General features: G+C 39.7%; 1 protein-coding gene across 1 annotated transcript in view; it reads left to right on the top strand.

The window, feature by feature from the left end:
• PHF14 (PHD finger protein 14) overlaps positions 1-20434 on the top strand; it is a 176566-nt gene that overhangs the window by 55176 nt on the left and 100956 nt on the right. The window contains 2 exon segments of the mRNA XM_042474907.1: positions 16739-16789; positions 16912-17033. Of these exon segments, the coding sequence (XP_042330841.1) occupies positions 16739-16789; positions 16912-17033 (173 nt within the window).

Below are 20434 nucleotides of genomic sequence, written 5' to 3' on the forward strand. Positions count from 1 at the left end.
CTATTATTATGCTTCTTTGGATATTCTTCTCCCCACCCAAGAACTGTGTTAAGGAATACACTTGTTCAGACTATAGTAATAAACATATATTAATACATTTTCTGTCATGATACATCCATTTATTGTACATTTAAAAATTGTGAATATAAGTTGTAACCATCAAAAATATAGATATTAGAGAAGATAGCTAATTTTCCATGGAATATTGCTAAGATGTTTTCAGTGCAATCTGCTCATTGTCAGTTTAGCTGATGTCGTCATTATCATTTTCCTTATCTGTCCGTCTTTGTCCCTGTTGCCAGAAAGTATAGATAGACATTGCAGCAAACAAGTTTTTTCTCAAATAGGGAGGCATAACACAAAATAGCAGGCACCTTTGTGGCACTTTCTGTATTAAAAAGGAGATGAAGAATGTTATATCCCCTCCCCTCCATTTCAAATACATAGGAGTTTGAGCAGACAATATTTTTACGAGCAACTGCATATATCCCTGGTTATGTTTAATTTTCTAGTGTGATGAACAGTAAGTATTATGCAACATACTAAAGTTGATTTACATTGATTGATTACCCATTGGAATCAGCAACACTTACAGTGTCTTTTCTGAGATGTGCTACAGAAAGCATCTGGTAGATAGGCTATGATCCATCTTTGCCAAGTAGTGTGTGCCATCACTGAAAGAAAAATAGCTGTCCTCCAGTTTCTTCTTTGCCTCACTGAGAAAATTGTTCTTTTTTTTAGCCTTTGCTTCCTCAAACTCTTTATATAACTACCTATCCAATAATCTTGCCTCCCCCTTTTTTTTTTTCTTTCCTACCTCATTATTACCCTAAGTATGTCCAATGTTGTTATCCAATTTGCTTTTTGGATCTTTTTGATCTTTCTCTTCTGTAGTCTTCTTTCTTCTTCTTTTTATTTTTTCCCCTTTTCTTTCCCATCTATGATATTGGTGAGGAGAAAACTCCTTTACAAAATAAAGAAAAAAAGCCTTTGTCATTTTGTGGTGTTAGACCTTGAAACCTGCTTCTGTGAATATATCCACAGTACTCCTAAACACCACCGCTAATTCAAACCAGAGTATACTAATCCCAACAGTCACCTGGGAGAGAAAATGCAACTGCTAACAGAGAGGGGAAAATAGTGTGTCCCACAAGGCAGACAGTGCATTGTCTGACAACAACCGAGTTTGGCTTTTTAGGCAGTGTCTTCAATTTAATCTCTTCTTCCGGAAACAACATTGAAGACAAAGGTCTTTGGAGAAGGAACGTTGGCTTTTGAAGCTACCATACCACAAAATTACAGTGGTAACTGATTCTGGTCACTTCTTAGGCTATGTGCCTTCATATAATGGCCATTTTTTTTTAACTTCCTAGCAGTTGACTCTTTCTCCAGTTGTCTGAAGATTTAATGAGCAACATGCACAGGCTCCCGTCCTTAACACCCTTCGCTCATTATTTCTATGGCTTCATGAGAATTCCCCTTCGCCACAGTAATATTAACTGTCTAATGGCTGAACAAACTGTAGAAATATTTTAGGGACCTCCCATTGAATGCTCTCCTCCAAATTCATTGTGCGACTGCAGTTAATCCATCCACCAAGAGGCAACCCTAAATTTCATTGTTACGTGTTTCCCAGGCAGTCCTAGCAGCTGACTTCCATTTTGTAATGATTTCCTCTGAGCTTCTCCAGGAACCTTTGTAGAAGATGTCTCCCTTCGCTCCCTCTGTTCTGGGTGAGGCTAGCATGACAGATAAAGACTTAGAAGAAAAAGAAGGACTTTTCTAGGGATAGAGGGTTTTTTTTGTTGTTTTGTTTTTGCTCTTCAAAGCTATAGCCTTTTTAGCTCTTAATCCTGAGCTTCTAGCTGCCCAACTACTTCAGACTGCTTTTTTTTTCTGCTCATGCCACTTTCATTGCCACTAAAAAGAAGCTGATTAATTACATTTCCCTTTTCTCTCATCCTTGATGAGTTAGGCCCAATACAGACAGGCCAAAATAAAGCTGCTTCGGGTCACTTTGGAGGTATGCTGTTTAAATGATGCATGCGTCCCTAAGCAACTGGAAGCTGTGCCAAAGTTGCACTTCAGTCTAGATCATGGCTTTGGCACGGCTTTCAGCTTTTAGGACACATGCATCATTTAACAGCATACCTCCAAGAGACCCGAAGCAACTTTATTTTGGCCTGTCTTATGGGGCCTTAGTTAAAGAGAAAGGGATTCAAGAGAAATGCAATACAGAAAATGTATTCCTTGGCCACTCAAATTGTACATGAACTAAAGAACATTGATTGTTGGCCCCTGTGGTAGCTTTTCTTTCTGATGCTCTGGTCCCCACCTAAAGACCTGGAAGAAAAGATATAATTTAGCCCTTTGGAAAAGTAATGAGGCTCTGCCTTAACTGTTTTACCTTTTGTAGTGAAACACTGTTATGGGTTGAGAACACCCCCAATTCTTACTTGGATAAACCAAGCTATATGCAGATGTCTGCTTAACTTACAGAACCTCACCTTCATGGCTGATGGTATTAAGAATGGCCATTTCTTTTGATTCCACCTATAGCTACCACCACAGTGTCAAGACATTCATCTTAGTAAAACACTGGAAACACAGGCATCCCATTCTAGGACCAGTTTAACTCTTTTTCAATTAAATAATCCTTCTGTTTGAAAAATATATTCGTGGAGGCAAAAGATTAAAAAAAACCCAATTCCTTCTTCCCTAAGGTAGGAGGAAAATAAAGTTACTGAATGCCTTTAGCAATCTTTTTGTCTCGATATTTCTCCAGAGGCCAGGAACATATAAACCTGTCTGGCCCAGTGTTATATTTAATCCCATATGCCACCTTCCTGATGTGCCCACCCTATCCGTCCAATAAATAGGCAGTAACAGTTCTACTCTTTCTTGCTCTAGGTCAGAAGGAGATTCAGGATGTACTTGAGAACTGGAAGAAGACCTCTGTATATACCTGGATCCTCTGGATTATCCAGCTAGGATGTTAAATAGAATTCATCTGCACACATAAACACGAACCTTGTTGGGTCATGGTCTGCAATTCACAGTCTAGGCAAGTGTCATCACCAAAAGTTGACATCTTCACAGTATGGAAAGACAAAGAAAGCATCTCCAGATGTTGGCACTATTTATTTGTGGTACCAAAGAAGTGGGTCAGTTGAAGGTAATATTAGACTTAACATATTTGAACAATTTGTGACATACAAAAAAATGAAATTGTAATACAGTGCGCCCTCGTTTTTACACTGTCGTGTCATATGCAGATTTTAGCATACACTGAAAGTTGCGCCTGAAGACCCCTTGCACACCCCAGAAGAACAATGGGATGTGTGTTGTTGTGTGCCGCAAGCGCAAGCCCAATACTTCCTATGGCTCTAGCATATGGTGATTTCCCTTGGCAGAGGGATCCGGAACAGATCTCCGCGTAAGGGGACGGGCCCACTGTACTCAGAGCAATACAGGGGGCCTTGCACAAAAGAACTGTCCTGGCTGCAGCGTCTTAAAAATCATCAAACTAATATGCAATTACACAGATTCCTCATAACCCTTCCAAGTGACATCTTGTCTGTTATTTATTATTTATTATTATTTACAGTATTTATATCCCGCCCTTCAGCCCTAAAGGCTTTCAGAGCGGCTTGCAATTATTATTTTAATTAGACGCGTTCCCTGCCTTCAGACTTACAATCTAAAAAGACACGACACAAAAGGAGAAGGGAATGGTGGTGGGGAAGGGGATCACGTCCAGCAGTTCTTCTCTCTGAGGCCTGGACCAAAGCAGATAGACTGGAGGGAGGGCTTCTTCTTAATCGGGCCGGGCCCAATGGTGTTGGGCCTGTTTTTTCACTCCCTCCAGGCCAGAAGATGACAGTTGGCAAGGAGGGAGGGCCTTCTTGTTTAGGTCCGATGGCGTTGGGCCTGTCCTTTCACTCCCTCCAGGCCAGAAGATGGCAGTTGGCAAGGAAGAGGGCTCTTTCTTCTTCAGGCTTGTTGTTCATGTTGTAGCATTAATAGACATCGTGAAAGGCATCATGGCTTCACTAGAGTATATCTCCAAAATTCATCACACAGTGAGGTTATTTAATTAGTTATGTGGACCTTATGCCCTTTGCCCAATTCCTGAGTCTCGTGATTTCCTATATTTCAATTAGTTCTATATGTCCGATGGTTCATACTCACAGTGATGGTCCAGTCTAACCCTGACCACTCCTGTCAAGGAATTGTGTTAAATTGCTTCAAAGTGTGGCACTGTTGCCTGAGAGGTATGAGGGTGGGGGGTAGCTCCCACTCTCCATGCAATTTTTCACCTCTTCATTACACTATGCAAGGGAACAGTATTTACTTTAAAAGAACCGAGGGCTTTAACTGCTACATTCTCCTCCCATCCCATTTCAATGAGATGAAAATTTCTTGATCCACTTTAGCCTATGGTTTGGCTCACATACTTACCCAAAGAGACATATACCACATTCCAGTAGGATAGTAACTGCACCATTCCAAAATTTGTGGGTGGCCACTTGGGCTAACCCAGCAATTTTACCAGATACTTTCAGAACTCTTTCTTCAGCAGTGACTTGTCCATAGCTTCTCCAGTCAAATGTCCATCAGCAACAGACCCATCTTCTTAGGCCTATGCTTGGGCAATTGTCAGTCTTCCAGAGTGTCATCCAAAACACCTCCTAGAGAAGATATACAAGATGTATCTTCTAATGAGATCTGAAGAAGCTATTTAATAACTTTGTTGCTGCGGATGTTAGCCTGAGGCCATACACACAGTGCAGTACTGTACGATCTTTCCACTTTGTTAGTGTAATCTTTGGGGAGGGGGCTTTCCTTCCTCTTACATTCTCTCTTACATCTCTCTCAAGCTGTTTTCTTTACTGAAGAATCCTAGATCATGATTAAGCTTGGTTGTGCTTAGAATTGAAGGTATAAGTGGAGGGCAGGTACTTTTTGAATCATAGAATTGAAAGGGATCTCTTGGGCGTCAAGTCAAACCTACTTCATTTAGGATCTCCAGCTAAAGCATCCCCAGCAGGTAGCTGGTCCAGCCTGTTTTAGAAGACAATCAAGAAAGAATTCCACCACTTTCTTTAGACAATTGGTTCTTTTATCATACCACTCTTGTTGTCAAGACGTTCCCTCTAATATTCAATCAAATCTGCTGTCCTGGTAACTTCAAACCATTAGACCTGGTCTTCCCTCTGGAGAAGCAAACAACAGGCTTGCACCCTCCTCTTTGTGACAGCCCTTGAGGTATTTAAAAGTGTATCATGTCATCCCTGTTCTTCTCTTCATGCAGCTAAACAAGCCCAGCTCCTCATTTTTTTTCCTCACATTTTTATCGAAACCTTTTATCATCCTTGTTGCCCTTTTCTGAGCCTGCTCCAACTTGTCTGTATCTGTATCTGGGACCTAAATGTGGTCCCAAAACTGAATGTACTCCAGATGAGGTCTGACCAGTGCAGAATAAGTGGGAATATTACTCTGCTCAACTGGAAACTATGGCCTGTTACAGAACAGCCAAATAAAAGCTGCTTCGAGTCACAGTGGAGGTATGATGTTTCAATGATGTATGCGTACTAAGAGTCCAGAAGTCGCACCAAAGCACGCTCCAGCCTGGAGCATAGCTTTGGTGTGGCTTCTGGACTCTTAGGACGCATGCATCATTGAAACACCATACCTCCACTGTGACTCGAAGCAGCTTTATTTTGGCTGTCTGTAACAGGCCTATTGGTGTTAATGCATTTAAAGATATCAATGTCCTTGCATCCCTGAACAGTGACTGAAGCATAACCAATTTTTGTCCCATCTCCAACTTCCCTAGAAGGTACCTTCACGTTAAGTATTATATGTTTGACATTATTTATATTCCACCTTTTCTCCAGCATTGGACCCATATATGCCTTAACTCCCAAATGGGAGAAAAGCAGGATGTAAATAAAATAATAAGTTTAACTTACTTTGTTTCATTTATTTACTGCAGTTCATTTCACAAATCACAACCAGATCAGTTTTCCCAAAGGTCTGTTTCATTGTATTTATAGCATTAATTTTTCTCCTTCGTGTTAAGTTGTGGAGGTTGACAACTTTTGTCGTTGAAGGGCTATAGTGATGGTGTTTGAGTACCTGAGGAATGACGAGCCAGCAGTGGACTTTCACAGTCAGATGAACAGACAGACTCTTTTTCTCTGATCTAGTTACACACACACAAGCACTGTCATCAACATTCATGATTAACATTCAAATTATTTTCCTTGCACCCTCTTGAATACCCCATCTTTGGGACATCCTCCATCCCCACTTATCTTCCTTGGTGGGCAGGTAAAAAAAAAAGTTTCTTTTTCCCCCAGTCTAGCACTGATACAAAGTGCAGATTGTTTTGTTTCTGCACTAACAGCTTGCTTTCCTTCCATGTTAAGTTGTCAGGAAAAAAGCCTCCTAATCCCTGAGAAGCATATCTTTTCCCTATGAAAGCTGTATTTGATGAGTGTGGCTTTGAAAAGTGCTGTATACTGTCATCCAGATACTATGCAACACCCCTTGCCATGTGGAGAAATGGATTTGTCTTGGAGGTGCACATTTGGCCAAATCATGGGTGAGGGGCACGGATGCAGTCTAGGGCTCTTGGAAAGCCACAAGAGATTCCCTCTCAAGTCTGAATGTAGGTTGTGGTTGTCCATTTGTGTTGTGGGCTGTACAGACCAGCAATTTGAGCCAGCGTCCCGGCGAAGTGGGGGCATGGCCCCGACTCTGTCCCAAGCCGCCATCATGCTTCCCCCCAATGACATGGAAATGCTTCTGCAGCACAGCATTTATACATGCTGTGTCGAAGAAACAGGAAAAAAACCACTGCGGCTGCATTTTGCTGCTTCTTTTTGAGCTGGCAAACCGCCGGATTTGGGCTGCAGTGTGCAGTGCTGCAGCCCTGATCCAGTGCTCAAGAGGGCAGTGGAAGCCACTCCTTTGGGGTCATCTGTTCAGCCCCTTGGTCCCACTGAAATCTTTGGCATTGAATTGTTAAGTTATTTAACACATAAATTTTATGTCATTAAAGTATGACTAATGCAGTTGGATTCAACCCATTATTGTTTATATTACCACTTTATTTTGACACAGAAGTCATTATACTAATCTAGTATTTGTTAGACATGCAGAGGCTGTGTGAGATCTAGAATTTTTTTCACAGTTTCTTCTCTGGCAAGAATTAAAATTCTACAGTTACAGTTGATCCTAGTAGCCAAAAAATGCTCAGGAGTTGATCAAGTGTGCCACCTACTGTCTGTCTTCCTGATCCTGTTTGACATGACATTTTTTACTCTTTAGTGTGTTTTTGACTGGTAATGCATTTTTCTTTTACGTAGTTTATTAAAGGCAATGCCCATCCAAACATAATGGGGCAAAGAGCTTAACAGCTAAAAAGCTAGGATTAGGAGCTACCTTACAGATCACAATATTATAGGAATATGTTACTTATTTTATTGTTACTTTATTTTGACTTGTGTTCTTTTTATTGAAATGTTTCATGCCATTAAAGTAAGAGTGGATAACTGTGTTCATTATACATTCTTGGACTGCGATTCTCATCCTAGCCGTTATAGGCCATATAAATGCTTGCCCTATTTGTAGATAAATTCATGAGATGAATTGATATGTTCAGTGATGGAATTAAGAATTTCTTAATACCATTGTAAAGGTAAAAAGGTTTCCCCTTTGACAAGATTGTTTAGTCGTGTGCGACTATAGGGGCCACTGCTCATCTCCATTACTAAACTGAGGGAGTCAGCATTGTCAAAGACAACTCTGTGGTTATGTGGCCAGCATGACTAAACGCCAAGGCTCACAGAACATCTTCCCAACACAGTGGTACCTATTTATCTTCTTGCACTTTTACATGCTTTCGAACTGCTAGATTGTCAAAAGCTGGGACTAGTGACGGGAGCTCACCCTGTCACTCTGCGCTTGGGTTTTGAACTGCTGATCTGCCTAATGTTGGAGTCAGTGTCTTAACACTAAGCCATCGCATCCCTAGTAATTTGAGGGGGAAATGTAGATCATGCATATTACACAGTCATTCTTTTCTTTTTTCTTTTTTGTCTTTTTTCTTTTTCTTTTTTTGCTTACTTAAGTGTATAGGCAAGGATCCAACATTGTTCATTTGCCTATAAAAACAGTCTTGTCAGTGGAAGTAGATTTCCCTGCCCCCTGGCACTCATATGCCCCAGGTTATACTCTGGAACACTAAAAACCACTCTAGAGCAGGTTTTCAGACAGAATGGAGGACTGGAGGAAAGGGGATAATCTCTCTGCCCATTGTTTTGCTGATCAAACTACTTCTGACACTAGAAATACAGTGCACCCGTGTCATACGCAGCTTTCAGCATATGCTGATAGCCGTGGCTGGAAGAGGCATGGCGCGTGTGCCGCAGGCACAAGTCCCATTGTTTTCAATAAGGCTCCTCCATGCGCAGTATTTCCCTTATGCGGGGGAAAGGAACCCCTGTGTAAGGGAAGGGCGCACTGTACATTGTTTTACCTGGCCATGGAATTATTCCTCTATACTCATTCATTCATCACTTTTATTAAATACTGGTTTTGAAACATTTTAATCCTTAGCCTCTTATGCATTTGGAAGCATTGATTTTTGCATGCCTTTATTAATTATTTTATATTTAATTTAAGACATATTTTAAATAAAAAGGAAAATGTAATAGCAATAACAAAATATATCATTAAACTAAACTAAATGCACCTTCATGATAAGTCTAATCTGTCATTTTGTTATTGCTATTATATTTTCTCTTTCATTTATTACACTACAGATCATAGGAGAGGCAGTGTGATGTAGTGGTTTAAGTGTTGGACTATGACTGGAGACCAGGATTTGTACCCCTGCTCAGCCATGAAATCCCACTGGGTGATCTTGGACTCAGACACAGAGGATGGCAATGACAAACCACCTCTGAAGAAAATGCCAAGGAAAGTCCATGATAGGATTGCCTTTGGGTCACTATACATCAGAAATGACTTGAAGGCATGAAACAACAACAGCAAACAAATCATAGAGGAGATACAGATTCAGAAGTCAGTCATAAAAAAGATAAAAAATTATTTATAAGATTGTGTGTATATAAATGTACATTTAGACCACGCAACCCTATGGGCAGTGTCAGGTCCACCAAGATGTACATGCCGGGACGGAAGGAACAAGGGCAGCCTGCCACCCCACGCCAGCTCGCTTTGGTCTGTAGCTGCCCACACTGTGTACATAGGCCCCCTCCTGCTGCCCTGGCCTGGGCAGGGCCCATCCTTGACAGACACTGAGAAATAATTTTATTATTTCTATAAATGTTGCTGCTTGCTGGCCAATAAATAAATAAATAAATAAATGTACATTGAGATGGCAATCTTGGCAGAAAATTTAAATTAGTGGTTCAAGTATGGGAAAAATTTAGTACGTCATGATTTAACTTTTACCTTATTTCTTAAAAGTGCATTTTATTGTACAAAAAAGTGCAACAGGTCTCTTTACTACCATTTGTCTTGGATGAAACCGATTATCTGGACCCATTTCAAACTGGCTTTAGGATGGGATACGGAGTCGAGTCTGCCATGGTCGCCTTGGTGGATGATCTCAGTCTGGGCATCGACAGGGGAAGTGTGACCCTGTTGGTGCTCTTGGACATCTCAGCAACATTCGATACCATTGACCACGGTATCCTTCTGAAACGCCTGAGAGAGTTAGGTATCAGGGGCATTGCGCTCCAATGGCTCCGCTCCTATATCTCAGGTAGATTCCGGATGGTGATGCTGTGGAACAGCTGCTCCCGTAAAAGGGAGCTGACATCTGGTGTCCCTCAAGGCACCATTCTGTCACCCATGCTGTTTAATATTTACACAAAGCCACTGGGAGAGATCATCTGGAGACATGGGGCGTGGTATGATCAGTATGCTGATGACACCCAAATCTATTTCTCTATGTCCCTGACTGTTGCAATGACCACGGATGGCGTCTCCCCTCTGAATGCCTGCCTGGAGTCAGTAATGGGCTGGATGAGGAAAAACAAACTCATGTTGAATCCAGAGAAAACAGAGGTACTTGCGATAGGAACCCCTGGTCCAGGAATGGAGATTTGCCAACCAGACCTGGACGGGGTCACACGTCCCCTGAAAGACGAAGTTCGCAGTTCCGGAGTCCTCCTGGACCTGTCTCTACAGTTGACATCTCAAGTGGAGGTGGTGGCCAGGAGTGTGTGGTACCAATTTTGGTTGATACGTCAACTGCGCCCCTACCTGAGCCAGGGGAACCTTGAAGATGTGGTACATGCACTGGTAACCTCTCGCTTAGATTTCTGTAATGCGCTCTACATGGGGCTACTCTTGTACCAAGTTCAGAAGCTTCAATTGATTCAGAATGCAGCAGCCAGATTGGTCACAGGAACACCTAGTTCAGACCATATTACACCAGTGTTAAAATCTTTACACTGGCTGACGATCAGCTTCCAGGCGCAATACAAGGTGTTGGTTATCACCTTTAAAGCCCTACATGGCTTGGGCCCAAGTTACTTGAGGAAATTCCTCTCCCTACACAATCCGCCCCGCACTCTCAGAACATCAGGGAAGAATTTGCTTGACTATCCAAAAGCAAGACTAACAACAACTTCCCATAAGGCATTTACAGTCGTGACCCCCAAATTGTGGAGCAGTCTAATAGGTCAGGTGGGTAGGCCTGCCGGAAGAGATCTGTCTTATTGCACCTTGGAGGCTTTCAAGAGGGCATTTAAGACGGATCTCTTCCGGCAGGCCTACCCACCTGACCTATTATGATGACCCTGAAAGAACCTCATCCGACTATGACAAGATGAAAGATAGATGACAAGCTAGCTTTTAGAAATAATTGTGATATTGTGATTTTATTGGATATTGTAATGTATATGTTTTTATGCTGTGATCCTGCCTCGATCCACAGGGAGAGACGGGAAAAGATAAATACATTTATTATTATTATTATTATTATTATTATTATTATTATGCAGCACATGTCTTCATACAATTTTGTCTTATCTACCTTCTTGCAGCTAAATTATGCTAACCAATGCCACTTCTGTAAACTCTTCCCGTTTTTTTACCTGACCAAAGTTCCTCCTGCCCTAGGCCTTGTTACTTTTCTTTTTTTAGACAGGTTTACCTCTCACTTGCCTTTAGAAAGCCAAACAATTTGTCAATATTTTGTTGCTGATACTGTCTTCCTGAATGTGTACGGATATCAGTTGGAATATTACAGCAGCTGAAAGAATATAAGATGGTTCAGACATTTTTCTATATAAATTTGGTGCATTTTGTTATATGTCAATAATTATGCCTCTGTATTTCATTTTGGTTTGCATTCTCCTGAGCTCTGACTTTAAAACGACCTTTGTAGCAACCCACCTTAGTTATAATAGGGACATGATGTAATCTTCAATAAGATGTCACAAGACCTAATACTGTTGTGTAGATAGCATCTTTAGGATGTCACCCCAAGGGTAGCTGTAGATGAAAGCCCATCCACAGATGGTCAAAGTTTTCATGATGCAAGTCTAAATTAATTATGTGTGGTTTTAATTAAAAAGGAATAAAAAGTACCAGGTGCTACAACTATGGCCCTAAAGCTAAAATCTAGGGGGGGGCACTCTGATGAGTTTTAGATAGAAAACTGATTTGTGTATGGTGAATAATGTAAATTAGAAGAAAAAGCTACAGCTGGTACATACATGTGCTACAGAGAAAATCAGACAATGCTTGACAAGTGTATTCAGTAAGCACGTTTAAGTGGGCGATTTTTAATGGTCTAGTTGCTGTTGAAACCTTGATATTGAGGAGTATAGGGTGAGATCTGTCTTGCACAGTTAATATGGGTCTTAGTCAATATGAACAAATTCATTTCCCCCTCTGGATTAATGCACATCATAAGGAATAGAAATAATAGGCTCAGTTTCATGAAGACCTGTTCCTTAGCACTTGACAACAGAAAATACATCTAACATCACTATCATCATTTACTGATAGAATTAAATTTGTGTATTCACCTTTTACTTTCCTAGAGGAAAGGTGAGATATAAATTAAATAATGGGTAAAAGTAAAGTATTAATCTTGGCTAGTAGAGTGGGTGTGGAAAAATTGTTGGCTAGTCTGAAGATTCTTGTCTTTCTTTCTTTCTTTCTTTTTTTGAAGGTCCTAATTTGATTGACATACTGTCAGAAGAATGCACATAATTTGTAATATTCTATTTTATGTACTGTATGTACATAATGTACTGTATGTAGATACTCCTAACATGTATCATGTACTGTACTAACTGTAATAACTGTAGATACTCCTAACATCCATTTCACTCTGGATTTTAGTTGGATGTTGGAGCTGACAGTATCTTGACCAATCTGTTGGTTGGCCTATACTGGGAAAGATGCAGGGATTATGATCCCAGTGATCTTTCTGGACCTCTTTATGACTTTCCTAATATCCTTCCAGATCAGTTATGTGAGGTTGGAGGAAAACCACTACTTTGTAATAGCTCTTTTTTTTTTTTTTTTTTTTTGAATATTTGAGAAAAGGATGCTAGAGTACTCATTGTATTCCCTGTAGGAAATAGAGGCAAGCACGTACGCTCCGCTCCATCCCCTCCCGGCTGCTGTGTAACTGGCCCAGCTGATCTGGCTGTGGGGTGACAGGGAGAGGAAAGATAGGCAAGCATGCGTGTTCCTCTACAATGCCTCCCTGCCGCTCTGTAACTGGGGGGAAGGGATTATTCGTGAAATTTTTGCAATCACAGGAGTTCTTCACCCCTAACCCCCACAAAAACAGAGGGACGACTGTAGTCTAAATGGTAAATATAAAGCATAATATTGAGTTATTATAATCAAATGTTGCACTAGAATATTTGGCATTGAGCATCATAAAATTCCCTATGAAGTGTCATGTTGAACAATATCATATCTTTGCATTTGAAAACATTATAAATGAGTGAGTGAAAATGAGTGATCATTGGAGCTGTCCGAAGCAAATGTCCTAGTCCCCTCCGCTTAATACATTAGGGTAAAAAGCTGCTCTTTTTAACTGTAAGGCTTTTTTTTTAAAATGTAAGGTTTTGTATGTTTTCTTAAAGTACAACAGAAGCAGATTGTCAACCTAGGCCCATCAACACATCCTTGACATTACTTTCTCCCACCCTTCCCACTGATCCCACATGTAAGACCGTAATAGCAGTAAATCCTACAGCATATACAGTACATATAGAATCATAGAATTAGATGGACTGCAAGTCCAATCCCCTGCCTTATATGAATAAACATTCAACTTCTGCTCATAGACGTTCAAAGGAGAGTCCACCACCATGTGAAATGGGGAAAAAATTAAATAAAACATGCTGTATTCTGTGCTGTGTGTTTTCAAGTCATTTTGGTTTGAGTGTTGAACTACAACTCTGAATATCAGGGTTTGATTCCCAGCTTGGCCATAGAATCCACTGGATGATCTTGGGCAATTCACACTCTCTCCGCCTCAGAGGAAGGCAATGGCAAAACATCTGTGAACAAATCTTACCAAGAAAACCCCATGATTGCCTTGGGGTCACCATGAAGCGGTTTAAAAGGACAAATAAGACATACACATTTTAAAACAGTCCGCATTTGAGATGCATGATCTAAATATTAAATAATTTCTGGAAAGGCTTAGCCAATCCAATCTAATGGGAGACCTTTCAGATGAGATGATCACATCGTAACATTTATAGTAGAGTGATTCTTAAATATTGGTAAACAAAGAACTGCTAGATTATGGAAGTAATTGAGAAAGATTAGCATATCGTAATGAAGGATTTATGTTGCATTTAAAAAAAACACCAAGGATGTTTACTGTCAGATTGGTGTAAATGGATGTTGACCAGTTTTAATCAGGTTTCTTGTGACATTGTGGAGGCTATATGGAGCAATATGTAAAAAGATTATTTAGCACAATCTGTATTTCTAGGTATGACTTACTTGCTTGATCTGCAAACGTACCAGGACATTTTTGTGGTTCACTGCTTTGTTCTTTTTAGTTGGTTTCCTGTGTATGACATTGTAAGTATAAACTAAATTAAATTATGTTGCACTACCAATTGGCAGTGTTAAAGTAGTTGCCACTTCTGGTGTGATAACCATTCCATCTGCTATATGCCAGTAGCCAGTGAAAGCAGATGGTGTTACACTTTGTGGAAATATGTTGCAGATTTCCTTTTTTGTAAATGAAGCACATGAATATACAATTTGTTTTCCATGCTTGCTTGTTTCATAGATTTTTTTTTAAAAAAAGTTTTAGTACTTCCATATGTCTGTGAATGCTGATATATCATTAGTATTGTAGCTTCAGGACTATCTGCCAATAGCTCTTGGCACTAGTGTGTTTCTGCATTTCAGTCCACATTAATCTAAAACTGTATAACTTGACATAAGGGGTTGACTTAATTACCCTAGTTAACATTGAGCAGTTGGAGTTCCCTAAGTTCAGAAGCACTTCTTATATTTAAGTATGATTGAGTATCCGAAGATCAGAGTTGGGACTGAGACTTGTTTGGATTCCCAGGCTTGAATCCTACATGTCACTCAGCCGAGGTCAATTTACTTAAATTACCTGCTCAGACCTCTTCCCCCAGGCCAAATCCAGCATGGAGTTGAATGCAGAAGCTTTATGCACTCCATGGACTTATTTTTTCATACACTTTATTCACAAGATCAAGTGCTTTTTGCACACCATGAACACACTGCATTGTTTTGTTGGAGGGTTTCACTTATTCTTATGGAATAGAAAATAAAGGGTACATAAGTTAGCAATCTCACCATAGGTATTTCACGTAGGAAGACATGTTGGACTACTGTCATCAGATACCCTCTCCATTGCAAAGATCATCAAAGGGAAAGGAAACAGCAGCTCACCCCCACTGTGCTCTGTGTGACCTGCTGCTGTGTGTCATACAGATGTGAATAGCTTTGAATAACAAAAATAAGGACAGTATCATCCTAGACAGAAGTGGCTGAAGAAGTCATAAAAGGCTCTATTTAGGCAAAGTGAGTGGGATACATATGGCAGAAGTAACTAAAGTGAAATACTCCCCTATCTCTGGTTCTGAGTGCCCAAGATGGCTTTCAGTTTGTGAATCTTGAACAACAACTGAGAGGAAGTCAGGATATTAAATAACTGAAAATACATTTTTAAAGTAATTTGAAGGGGTCTGTTGTATGAAGAAAAAGAAATTTAAAATCTCAATGGGTGCAAAAGCCCTAAATTGTACCAAAAACAGCTTTCGGGGGAAACAGCCAAAAATGTTTGCTAAAAACAAAGATGAGTATAGATATAAACCAAAACACATGCTCCTTAAAAGTTCTATATATATATATATATATGAAATCAAACATGACTTATGTCAGATGAAAATTTGTCTTTACTTTGGTGTATAGGTATTTAGAAACAGAATTCATTAGGGCCAATATGGCATAGTTGGTCAAATATTAGGCAAAGATGGCAAGCGACCAGGGCTTAAATCCCTGCTCAACTGTGGAAATCCACTAGATGATCTTAGACTTAGAGGAACGCCATGGCAAACCACCTCTGAATAAATCCTGTCACGATAACCCAGTGATAGGGTTTGGACTAGTTGGAGTCTCCTTAAATGTACATAACAGCAAAACTGAACCACTTAGTCTGGGCTATTCATTGAAAACTCTGCTGTTGCCATGTCATAAGTCATGATTTCTCAACCACAGCCCCTGACCTGAATTATAGAGACAACAAAAGGTATTTGCTTTGGGATTTGGCTTTCTAATGCTATATTTTTAAATGGTCTCACTAAATAATTACTGAATTAGCAAAAGCTACCTTTAGGATATTTTTGGAGATAGGGATTGGGTGGACACACTGTTTTTAATCTTGATCACATTACAATATTGGATTTCTCCACTGATTTCTATGAGCAACTCTTTACCTTTGGGGACTTTAAAAAAGTAGCTTCACAGAGTGAACCAGAAATATCCAAATATGAGATGCTTCCCTGTGTCCTTTTTGTACTGGTGTGTCTTATCTTCTGTCCTTTTTTTGTTTATTTCTATCAGAAAAGTGAAGAGGAAAGAAATAGTGCAAAGCACAAGGGAGGAAAAGGCTGAAATGCAACTGTTTACTTTCCACCCCTGTCTTATACCCTCTGTACTTTTTGCCATTTTTCTTCAGACTTTCCTCCCCTGTCCGTACAACCCCTGCAATCTATTCAGGTGCATTGTGAAGTTTCTTGGCCTGCTGGGACCACATCCTCCTCTTTACAGATGCCAGTCAGTAGGGAATTCCATTCCCCTGCAAGCCAGCACATACTTTCTTTTCTAATGGACTCAGTATTTTGTAGCAATGGAGCATTTTAAGTCTCCACTGACCTTTCACTCCCCCCCCCCATTATACTCATTTCTCAGGGTTCCCACCCTCCCCTTAGGACATTTGTTTTGGTACTTCTGAATATCTTGCAGTTTTCCCTAGCTTACTGTGTTTTGTTTGTGCCTGGTACTGTTTCAGTTGTATAAAGATTGGCATCTTTATCACCTTTAAACACAGGATATAACGATACAATAAATACAGGAAACAGTGAGCAGGTCTTGTATATATGGAGCTTTGTTTTCTTTTGTTTACAGTGAATGACAATTAATTTTAAAATATATTTACTTCCAGAGAACTAGAGGACGAAAACGAAGCTATCTTTCTGAAGAAGAAAAACCTGAGGTTGGAGTATTATGATTTTATTTATTTTAAGTTAAATTGATAGAAGTGTTGCCATTTAGATGAACAGTATTTTAAAAACTAAAAGAGTTGCTTCTCCCCTCCCTTTTTTACTCTACTGATAGGAACGTATTCCTAGAGAAAGAAGGCAAAGACAGTCTATAGTACAAAAGAAGCCCAAATCTGAAGATTTAAGAACTGAATGTGCAACATGTAAGGGAACTGGAGACAATGAAAATCTAGTCAGGTAGGTTTAATGGTGTAACCATTTCCCAAGGGTATTAAAGGTCCGTCTTCATCACCTTTTTATCACGGCTGTAATGAATCAACTCTTTAAACAGAATACCCTTTTTTTTTTTTTAAAGAGTTTTATTTGTTTATTTAGAGGGAAACATTACTTCTGAAACAGTCATGATACACTTATGACTGGCCACACACCCTTACATAAAGTGTCTTGATGCAACTAAGCAGAGTAATGTTTTCTGACATAAAATAATTCTGTGTTGTCAAAATAAGTTTCCGGGGGTTTATCAGAGGTCATAAAGATAACCATGGCAGTCATTTTGACAGCATACAACAATAACAGTTACTGATCTTCTACCCAAGAAAGTTACATATGAAGTTGACACTTTAGCTCTAAGATAATTGTAAACTTTTCTTTTAAATGGCCAAATGCTGTATCTCAGTGCAATCTGAGGAATGCCTCATGATTATCTGTTTTTCCTCTGATGAACAGCAGTAATGATCCAACCTGTTAAGATGTTAGAAAGTAACCTTTGTGATTCAGACTTCAAACCAAAAAGCTGTTATGATCAGATAATGAATTGTAGCTATTAACTGCTAATGCCCAGATGAGTGGTTTGTCCTTGGTTTTATAACTGATTCTTTTTCTGCATTGTGAAAACAGAAGGAAACAAGGAATTTTTACTTGACTTTTGATGCCAAATAAAATATACCCAATATAAATATTTGTTCTTCTCCTAAGAAAACTTGCCTTAATATTACTTTTGTTGAAATATTAATCGGGGGGGGGGGGGGGCCCCCCTTTTCTTCTCTCCAAGAAAAAAAAAAAAAAAAAAAAACCCTTTAATTTTGTCGGGAACAATACTGAACTTTTTAAAAAAATCATATTATGGTCAGAATCTTGTGGGGTTACTAAGCTGTATACCAGCACTTGACACCATTGGTGCCTCAGAGGTAGATGTGGAAAGAAACATAGAAAGAAATCACAAGTGAGCTAATGAAGTATGATAGTGTGTACTGTTATGATAATTCAGCATGTAAAGTAATGCATGACAACAACTTAGTTGTGATTCACATAAATAATGTGTATTTACTTAGAATGAAAGACTTTGAAATCCATTATATATTTTTTTCTCTCTCTCAAGATTTCAGAACTACAGTAAGGTCAAGCTAAATACTTTTTTGTTTTGTTTTGTTTTGTTTTGTTTGCAACATCTGACCCGCCAGTAACAAGCTGCTGCTACATATCTGCCTTTTCTGAACAAGGCTCTTTTTTGAAAAGTACAACTTTCGATGTGCATTATAGAGCAATTTACAGGAGGTGCCTTGAAAACAGTGTTGTGGCCCTGAGTGTCAGCATTCTTCTTAAGTTTTGCTGCCTACACATGTCTATGGTTCAGTCAAAAAGGAGAGCATTGTTAGAAGTATACAAGTTCATTAGAGCCATTCCCTGCCCCCACATTGTTCCAAATCCAGTATTCAATGTGTGTTCTTAGGACTGCATTAAAGAACAAACCTGAAATAACAAACTAACTTTTTCTTTTTTAAAAAAACCAAACTCCTGGCATTTACTGCAAGGCGTTCCTTGAACTTTTGCCTTCTGCATGTCGCACTTACAGATGCTATGGCCTGAAAATTTATGTTAATATAACTACCTGTAATAGTGATGTAGTTGCAATATAATTTTTTGTAGAGTCACTTTATAAAGGTGCTCTGATGTAACAGAAATGTCTAATGCACTACAATTACTGAGCTGTTTCAGTGTTTGATATGCAGTCTTGTTCTGTAGTTTTAGAACTCATAGAGCTCCTCTATTAAAAACTTGGGATTTGCTCCTTATAACTCTTAGTTTCCAGAAAGTTTTCACCAGTGTTGCACTTAAGGAATAGTATTTAGTTTTGGAAGAATATGTATTGGGAATAGCTGTTGTTTTCAAGGAGCACCACCATTCTAACAAATACCATTATTAAATGCACTTCTTTTCTCCAGCAGCCAAAACTGTTCTCAATTCTATCATCTATCAGTAGGCAGGCTTTGTTTTAAGATTGTACTGTTTTGTTGTGTTTTTTAAGGGTCACAAGGACAGTTTCTGTTCTGTCTCTCAGCAGTAGCCAAAAGTGTTATTGATTGAACTGATCTTGCTTCTCAGACAAAGGCTGTATTTAAGAGGATGTGTGTGATCAATTGAAGCCATATGCCCTAAGAAACCTCCTAGTTTATGTGAAAACTTCAGAACATTATTGAAGCTCACTTTCTATTTTTCTTTCCAAAAATCAAGGGATGGTTTTTACAAAATAAATCTAAATGATAGTGCTTCTCTTCCCATCATTTTAAAGTTAATCTAAAATAATATTTGCAGTATGAGGAGTGTGAACATCTCGTGTGTAATGCTGATAGTATGTACATCTAGAATATTAAATTATATCATGTTTTGTATAATGCTATGTGTTATTTTCATGTGCGATGTTGTTTATATAGATGCCTGATGATAGGTGGCTATATAGGAATTAAATGACTGAACTTCAATCCAAACAAGATTTAATTATACTTACAACGTGAAAGGGAACATGCAGCTTTAATTTGTTGTTGTTGTGTGCCTTCAAGATGTTACTGACTCATGGCAACCCTAAGGGAACCTATTATGTGCCTATAATTCTCAAGGTACAGTTTAAAATGATAAATACAGTGGTACCTCCTTATATGCGGATTTGCCATCCGTGGATTTGAGCATCCGTGGATAGCAAGCCCATGTTGTCCCCAATGACGGCACACACACACCCGTGCCACCATTGGGGACAAAAGGCTTTCCTTCCCCTCCCTCCCTCCCTCCCTCCTCCATCCCTGCTTTCCTGCTTCCTCAGAGCCTTCTGCCCCAGCTTGGCTGTGGGGCGGAATCTGCTGGGGCTGGGAGCAAGGCCGAGGCTTGAGTCTCAGATCCCCAAGCCTAGCAACCAACATGGTTCTAATGGAACCAGTGCCAGAGCCAAGGCTTGGGTTTCATAGCCTAGAGCCTCCGTCCTGGCCGCTGGGCCTGGGGTTCTGAGACTCAAGCCTTGGTCCCGGCCCTGGCACTGTCTGCATTCTTTTTCAGTTGGTCCCATTGTGTCTCTTTCCATTTCCTGTAAATTTTTTCTCTTGCTCTGCCAACCTGATTCCCTTCCCTTGTTTAGTCAGGAGAATTAATACAGAATGATTTTAGAGCTAAAACTGAATTAATTAGGGATCAGAATGGAGAAAGAAAGATGGATTAATTGAGGAGAAGAGAGACCTTACCACAGAGAGCAAAAAGTGGACATGAAAAGTTTAAAAAGGGGGTAATCCAGATGAGCACTGCCCAGCAGGTCTCTGGTAACAAAACAAAAGGGCCAATTTAAGGAATTTTTTCAAGTCCAGGCTAGAGTGATT

The sequence above is a fragment of the Sceloporus undulatus genome, chromosome 6, assembly GCF_019175285.1.
Source record: "Sceloporus undulatus isolate JIND9_A2432 ecotype Alabama chromosome 6, SceUnd_v1.1, whole genome shotgun sequence".
In the NCBI taxonomy this organism is placed as follows: Eukaryota; Metazoa; Chordata; class Lepidosauria; order Squamata; family Phrynosomatidae; genus Sceloporus; species Sceloporus undulatus.